Source organism: Tupaia chinensis, unplaced genomic scaffold, assembly GCF_000334495.1.
Source record: "Tupaia chinensis unplaced genomic scaffold, TupChi_1.0 Scaffold000683_1, whole genome shotgun sequence".
Classification (NCBI taxonomy): domain Eukaryota; kingdom Metazoa; phylum Chordata; class Mammalia; order Scandentia; family Tupaiidae; genus Tupaia; species Tupaia belangeri.
This window is the reverse complement of record NW_006160206.1, coordinates 192,903-201,398: the sequence shown is the minus strand read 5'-3', so window position 1 is coordinate 201,398 and position 8,496 is coordinate 192,903. Positions and strand designations below refer to the sequence as shown.

Genomic DNA, 8,496 nt, shown 5'->3' with positions numbered 1-8,496 from the left:
CGCCACGCTGTCTCCCAAAAAAAAAAACTCCTAAAAAAAAAAAAAAAAAAGACTCCTTGTAGGGGTGGGTGTCAGCATCTTCCTCCTCTTCGTTTGGGGTGTGACATTTTGGGGAACCTTCCATTCCATCAGTTTCTGAAGATCTGAATACTGTTAAGAGTGGTCATTTTTAGATTTCTGTGGCAATAACTTTTCCTTATTTAAGGGCTTCATGTAGATGTTTAGAGCTAGAAGGGACCTTGAAAATCAGGCCACAAAGAATGTTAGCTGGAAGGAACTTTTATCATGATATTTCAGTGCAGTCCTGCAGGCTTCATCACACACCTACTGAACTGACTTTGTTGGGGTTGGGTTTATCCAGTTTTTTTGTATTTCCTGGGTGTCCTAGTACCTCGTAAAGTTTGAGAACTACTACTTCGTAACATCTCTGGGACTCCCCTTCATTTTACAGCTGAGAAAACTAAGGTCCAGAGAGGGAAAGTGAGCTGCTTATATAACACACACATTTAGGGGCAGAGCCAGGATTAGGATCATGTGCGTTCTCTTTCCAGATCTCCTGGCTGTCCCCTTAGCCCTCAATTGTTATTAAAAGCCAGCAGTGGGCCAGCATGGGCGGCACAGGGGTATTGCAAAACTCTCTGATGGTGAGGTCATATGGTAAGGTCCCAGTTCACATTGCCAGATTTCTCCATACACAGTGGGGCACTTCGTGCCTGTGATCATAGCTAACTGAGGCTGGGGGGCATCCAGAGTAAGACCCTGGATGGGGGGATCTTACTCTCTGTTTCTATTGGGAAAGAGATGAATGAATATGATTTAAAGAAGGAAGTGTAGACGTGCCCTTAAGCAGACAAGCCCAACTCAGAATCTGACCTTCGGAGTTTCTCTAATAATAACACCTTGTACTTGATAGGGTGACTTTTGGCTCATCTAGGGTAATTGTTTTTGTTACTGTTTTTGTTTGTTTGTTTGTTTTTAAACCTGGCCATCTCATGGAGCTGTTTGGCGCCCTGAGAGATGCCTCAGAGGATTTTAATGCAATATACAAACAAAGGAGAGGAATTAACCAATTCATTTTATAAATTAATGAAGCGAGATAAGCAGTGAAAGTTGTGGCTCAGTCCCTGGGCTCTCATTTCCTAACTGGATTTTGTATACATATCTGTTCCTGACATCTTTACCCAAAGATAAGGATAATGAGCCAAGTGAGCTGGAGCAAGCCTTGACGAGGTGGGGAGGATCAGCAGTCACCAGCTCGATGGCTGTGATTACACACCTCCGTCCCCATCACGGCACGTGGGGTCCCACACGCCTACTCCCACAGGTAACCCCGAAGAGACAGATTTCCAGGTCTTCATTGAAGTGAGGATGGGGCAGATAGTGATCTTAATTGAAAGATGCTGGTGGAAGCAAGAGGCCTTTTCTGGACTCACACTTGAACTTGAGATCTTTTCTTCTTCTTTTTTAAATTTGCTTCGGACTTGTACACTGCTGAAGGTGGGGTGACGACGGGGAGAAAGAAAAAGCACTCCCAGGAGGGATAGCCACACCACAATCCTTTCTCCTCCATTTTCTCAGGATTTTGGGATATACATGCTCATGCCCCTGGCATGTTTTTCAGGCTGACAGGTTTGGGACTTGAACCTAGCAGTTGCCCACATGGGCTCCAGCTGTCTTAACCACGATGCCACCAGCTGGCCTGAGAACAGTTTTTAAAAATTTTTTTCTCTAGGTTGCATGTATGCACTCACCAAAGAGAGAGAGAGGGAAAATGAGAAAACAGCCTTCAGGGGATATGGCCATGCCGCAATCCCTTCTCCAACATTCTCTCAGAATTTGGGACATGCACACACAAACACCTTGCCATGTTTTTCAAGCTGCTGGGTCCAGGACGCAAACCACACACTCAGCCACATGGAATCTAGCTGCTTTAACCACCATGCCACTGACAGGCTCCTGAGAACACTTCTTAACAGGCTGAAAAGACCTATGTTCATTTTCTAGGGGAATTATATGTGTTACACATTTTTCCTTTTATTTTTTTTTCATTTAAAATATATCTCTTTTTGCTACTGGGTTGTTGGAAAAGTCATGATGTCTTTTTGCATAGAGAAACATAGGAAAAAATAGGTTGTGACTTTTCCAACAACCCTGTAAATTGGGATGAAAAATAACATAGAAGGATAAAAAATAACATAGGAAGAGTAATTTAACCCTCCCAGGATGTGCTTTCACTTCTTAAAAACAGAATTGTGTGCTGCTAGGACTCTACCGATCGTGTGGAGTAGAACAGTCGGAGTTGGCGTCAGCATTCTCAGTGCAGACCTTGGTATGAATGAGAGTTTCATCTTAGTGTATTCATTCATTTAGAAGCATTTAGTTGCCTATTTTGAACATTGATTTTTTTTTTTTTAACTTACCTAAAGAAGTTTTTTGTTTCTTTGTTTTTTAATAAAACCCCTCCCAGTGGAAGGGAAGTCTAGAACTTTTGTTTTGATGCAGTGCTCATGAAGAGACATGTATTTGTTTTTAAGTGGCATAAGTAGGTCACTAATTCATGTGGACCAGGAGTACAGACCTCAGGAGGGTAGGAGGAAAAGCAGCCTCCAGGGCGCCCTCACCCCTCTTACCTACCCTGCCTTCTGACTTGTGCCAGCTGGGAGCAGCATTTTCTAGTCTAACCCAAGCTCAAAACATGAGTCTTAGAGGAGGCCTCCCCTCCCTCATCCGTCCTGTCCTATCAGCCATGTGGCCTTCCTCCTTCCTCTCCTCCTCCCATGTTTTCCTAAGTCACCCCTTCCCTTCCATCTTCTCTGTCCTGCTTTGCCTTCACTTCCTTGCCCTCATCCAGGATTTCCCTCACATCTTATCATGCCCTAGTTTCTCCTTTTTAGTTCCTCTGGAGTTGCTGAGGCATCTCTAGTGGTGACTCTCGGGGCGGTACACATGGTCCTCAGGTCCACCTTTGACCCTGGGCCTCCAGCCCACTCTTCTCTTTCAGCTCAGCATGTATCTGCGAGCCCCTCTCCAGCTACTGCTGATGCCACCAGCCCCTGTCTTCCCCTGTCCACACATGGGACTTGAAAGACCCAGGTGAGATACTGGTTCCAGAAAGCAGTCTGCTGTCAAAATCCCTTGTGCAGGCAGGGTGTTCTTCCTTCCTCCCTCCTTCCTTCCGTGCCTCTTCCCTTTGCCCTTCGGTCGAGGTGCAACATATATTCAGGGAGATGCATAAAATGCACAGTTCTTGGCAGGCAGTCTCCAGTGCTTCTGGATCCACAGGCTTTACTCAGGAGGGACTGTGACTTGGCCAGGTCTTGCTAGAGTCCACGCCCTACTAGGGTCTGGCTATAAAAGGAGTGGTGGGGTCGGCGGCTCTTGTTGTTGAAACTGGATAGAGTGGGTGGGATGTGGCAGGGGATGGGAAGCGTGAGGGTTCCAGGGAAGTGTATAGCTTGATTGGTTTTTACATAAATAAACAGCCATTTGCCACCACCCAGAAAAAGACAAGAGAATATTTCCATCATCTGAGATCCTTCCCAGTCATTACCATCTTCTCCAAAGGTGACCACCATTCTGACTTCTGTCACCACCAGCTAATTTTGTCCTTCATTTTTTATTCCTTTGACACTGTAGAGTCTAAAGGATATAATTTGTGCCTCCATAGGAAATAAGCTCACCTTTCTTTGCGGGCTTTCCAGGCATCCCTATTAGTATGCTCTCACAAAAACAATAATTCTACAGGGTGGGTATTGCTAATTCCATTTTCTAGAAAAGGAGTTGAAGGTTTACTGAGGTAACAAAATTATCCAAGAATGATCTCAACGGAACTGTTAGGAATAGAGATAACAGTTTGGACTGCATTTAGATCAGCCTCTAGCCTCTAGCCTCGAAAAGCCTGTGTTTCTCTGCAGTACCTCGGAGCCTTCCTTGCTCTCCAAGTAATTTCACCTCCGGTTTGTTTGATATATCCTTACATCGTCTTATGAGCCTGTTGTTGGCCTGGGTCACACCTGCTGTTTCGGTAACCCTGTAGGAACCATTAGCACAGTGGCATGGTGTTTACTCTGGACTAGTCAGTGGGTGAGGGCTTGCTAACTGCTCGGCTTAGGTCCGTGGAGCATGTAGATGGACGAGAGGAAACAGGAGCCCCTCGGCAGCCAGTAAAGGTGTCCCGATTTCAGCTGGAAGGAGGGGTGCCACAGTGAGTGGATCATATGCCCAGAAGGCATGATATGACTCAACATGGAGTACAGGGTTTCTTCAGCGCCTCTTGCTGGCTCCCTTAAGTGCCTGTCTCACGGCAGGAATTTGGTTCTGAGTGCCTGGACCCACTCCCTGCTCTTGGGTGACCTGAGAGTTAGGCAGGCTAAAATAATGCTGCCACCCTGAGCACGTGGGTATTCTAATCTGAGAGTGCCTGTCTGCCCTGTCCCCAAGGACACTGCAACACCCTTGCCTTTTCCGTGTGCTGGAGGCCTTCCCAGGGCAGGTTCTCAGCAAAAGGAAGGCATTTGATGGACTCAAAGGGGCTAAATTCCAAGGTAAGCTCCTGATACCTAGTGCACACAAATAGGAACATCGAAAAAGTAACATCTGTCCACTCAGAATGTAGATCAGCCATCAGTGTCTTTTTTACTTTGACAGGCTTTGCAGCTATAGCAGTTGTGCCATGCAAGCTTTTAGATTCCCAGCCTTTGGTGTTCGTTTGCCATTTTGAAAGATGTCTCCTTAAGGAAGGACCACTCTACTTAACAACTGGTTCCCTCAGATACATACAAGTGGCACAGATCAGTAGCTCCCCACCTCCGTAAAAAGACCCTGTCGTGCTCAGGAGGTAGTTAGGACCCTGTCACACAGCCTCTGCTTGGTGAGAGATGGCACAGCCCAGGGAGTGACTGGCTGGCTTGCTGTGTGAAATAAGATCTTACCCTGTGGTACATCTGGAACTTGGCCTTCTAAAGGGTCCTAAAATAGCGCCACCGAAGGGAGAACTTCATGAGACATAAGAGAGGGACCCTAACTGCTCCTCCCCCAGCAGGCTATATTGCGTTAAAAAAAAAAACTCAGCGATACTTGCTAAAGCACAGTAAGCAAGTCTTTATGCCAGACCATTGCAGTAGATCTAGGGACCACTGCACTGGGGTCTTACAGTGGGGGGAAGAGATGGTGCTCAATCCTGAGTCTGGCACGGGCAAGTGGGAATTTATAGAAAAGGAGCAGAGGGGGCAGTCAGTGGATGGAAAATTACTGAGAGGAAATATCATGGGTAAGGAGGATTCTGACTAAACCAACCTAACAAGATTCTTGCTATAGACAGGCCAAGGTGATCAGATATCACCCTGGGTATGGTAAAAGATGAGGAACCTGATCAGAAATCAAGGATAATCAGATATTGAGGATGAAGAAGGAAGGGTTCCAGCTGAACTGACTTAAAGGGTTCTTTTGCTAAAACTGAATTTTACAAGCAGATACACAGATGACCTAGGGGAAGGTTCAGAAGCCTGACTGGAGTTCGGCCAGGCAGAGAATCTTTGTTAGTTGGCATAAAGACTGGCACATTTACTCCCTGGGCTTCGTTCTCATCCAATGTGCTTCTGCATTGCTCGTGTAATGTCCCCATCTTATAGCTTGTCCTGACAGTATTGCCCAACTTTACCTCTCTGCAAAGATTTCCTAACTGTTCTCTGTTTGGGTCCATACAACCTCTGTATTAGAAATGAGAGGGCCCTTTTCATGGAGAGAAGCTTGCGGAAATTGAGTAATTGGAGTTGGAGCCTGCTCCTAGGATCACTTCTGAACTGAGTCTCTGAAGATTTGGAGATGCTTGTACTTAATGCTGCTGCCCCATTGGCATCCAGAAAAGAAACCTGTCTTACCAGTTTGGGAAATTGGGACCTCCCCTGTGCTCAGCAGATACCTGGGCTCACCTGCTTCCTCTTGATGCCCCTGACTTCTTAACCTCCTGGCCAGACGGCAGCCTCTGCAGGAGAGGAGGTGTTTGGAAAGGGTATCCCTGTGCTTAGCATCCTGGCTGGCTCTGTGGCAGCCCAAATTATTCTAGAAGATCAGAACACTCAGCACCACACTATTTCCTCTGCAGGATGTTTTCTTCCCAGTCTCTAACTGGTCTGTGATTCTTCTTATTTTAGGAAACTTCTTCCTCTGCCAATGGCCCTTCCCGGGAGGGCTGCAGGCTGCTGCCCACTAGGGAAGGCCACCCTGTGTACCCGCAACTGCGACCAGGCTACATTCCCATTCCTGTCCTCCACGAGGGTGTGGAGAACCGGCAGCCACACCTTTTCCATGCCCATCCTCAGCTTGGGACGCAGCGATTTCGGACCGAGGCGGCAGCGACTCCTCAGAGGTCCCAGTCACCTTTGCGGGGTATGCCAGAAGCCACTCAGCCAGATAAACAGTGTGGACAGGTGGCAGCAGCTGCGGCAGCCCAGCCCCCAGCCTCCCACGGACCTGAGGTAAGGAAAGGCCTGGCTCACAGGCCTGCTGTGGGAAGTGAGCTGGGTGTGTGAGCCACTGTGCTGCTTAGGCTGGGCCCCAGGCTCTGGTGCCAGCACCCTGGGCCAGCCACCTGTTAACATGCAGGGCATCTGGCCTGGCCTATAGCATCAGAGGTCACCCAGCTAGACAGGTTGACAGCCCCACGTTGACCCCCATTGTTTCATAGTTAGGTTTCTCAGGTTGGTTGGCTCATCTTTGTAGTTAAGGAACGGGGTTCAGAGGGTAAATGGAAACTGCCTGGTCCATTTACCCTCACAAAGAGGTAGAAATAGAAGATCTGGGACTGGAAGCCTGGCCTCTGGCTCCTGATGTCAGTGCTCCTCATTCACACTGGGCTTTCCGTTTCAGAAACACAGAAGTAGCTATCAGTGTGGACATGTAGTAACTACTTGGAGACTGTATGTCTGTTCTCACAATGTCCCATAATGTAAAAGGAAATTCAGGGGCCAGCAGGTGGTGTGGTTGTTCAGTCAGCTGGATCCCACATAGCCAACTGCATGGTTCAAGTCCCAGACCCAGTGACGTGAAAAATAGGCCATGCACTTGTGCATGCATGCCCACAATCCTGAGAAGAGAATGGAGAAGGGATTGTGGTGTGGCGCACGTGCATTCTCTCTTGGTTGGGCATGTGTCCTCGCTCTCTTCAGTGAGCGCATGTGTCCTGTAGCAAGCTAGCAAAAAAAAAAAAAAAAAAAGGAAATTTAAAAGACCCAGCCACAGTGGTGTTCAGTGGGAAGGCGCCATTGAACAGTTCAGGCAGTGGCTAAAGCTGCATTGGGATGTCTGGGTTCGGCCCCAGGTTCCTGGCCCAATCTGAACAGGCTGGGTACAGTAGCACATACCTGTGGGCCTAGCTAACTGGGAGCCTGAGAAGTAGCAAGACCCTTGCAGAAATACCCCTCGCCACGTAAGCGCGCACTCTCTCATGGACTCTTTCTCTCTTCTCCTCCACCCCCTGTCCTTCCTGTGTTCTCTCTCCCTTCCTCCCCTATTTAAAAAAATTTCAAAAATACGATGGAGTCAGGAAGACAGCTGTTTTTAGATAGGGTTTTAATTCTGAAGCCAAATGCTTCAGGATATGTGGATGGCTTCAGTATGTTAATAGCTAAAAAATAGTTCTTAATCTGGTTCTTAGCTGTGTTTGAGGGCCAGTGGCCCCTAATATGATTTCTGAGCAGCAAGGCCTCTTCCTTTCCCAGATTGCAAATCATCTCGGTGTGTCCACTGGCATTGTTCTTAAGCACAAATCCTCATTTCCTCTCTGCACACAGAGTTGTGGTTGCCTCTCAGCTCTGTTTTGAGTCTGTTTAGCTTCACTGCCTGCTTAAAGGGGGAAATGGGATGCCAGAGGCATTGTCCCTTGCTTGGAGAAGCAGTGCCTATATCTGTAATGTTTCTGCTGTATAAATCAAAAGTGACACATTGATCAGAGAAATCATAGCAGATTTATGTTAACAAGATCCATAAAAACCAGCTGGGGTGAAATAGAAGATAGCCCAGAGGAAAAGGGAGCCTGGCCTGCCTTGGACTGCACAGGGAACACGTACAGCTCCCAGGTGCTCAGCTGAGTTCTCTATGGATTAGTAGAGAGAGGGTTAAGGAGAGAATATGAGCTGACATGTGATAATAACAGATCCAGTACACTAAGGGCTTCCTGTCTCGGGACTGGTGCTGGGCACATACACAGATGATTTGCTTCATCTTCCAAGCAGCCCAGTGCAAGTACTCTTTTCAGTATTTCAGATCAGGTTCTGAAAACTATTGAGCCACGGGAACCAGCAGTTAGCGTAATGGCTATGTCGCTGGACTCCCACGTAGTCGACCGCGGTTCCCGGACCCGGTGGCTTAAAACTCACACCGGGCATGTGTGCGTGCGTGCCCAAGATCCTGAGAGGAGAATGGAGGAGAAGGGATTGCGGCGTGACCATCCCCTCTGGGGGGTGATTTCTCGCTTGCTGTCTCTATGTCTCTCTGTCT

General features: G+C 47.7%; 1 protein-coding gene across 2 annotated transcripts in view; it reads left to right on the top strand.

Moving 5' to 3' along the window:
- Positions 1 to 8,496, top strand: part of BAG3 (BAG cochaperone 3) — a gene marked incomplete at its 5' end in the record, with an annotated part of 27,350 nt that overhangs the window by 12,816 nt on the left and 6,038 nt on the right. For both annotated transcript variants that reach the window (XM_014592366.1, XM_014592365.1), the window contains 1 exon segment: positions 6,153 to 6,476. In XM_014592366.1, coding sequence (XP_014447852.1) covers positions 6,153 to 6,476 — 324 coding nt within the window.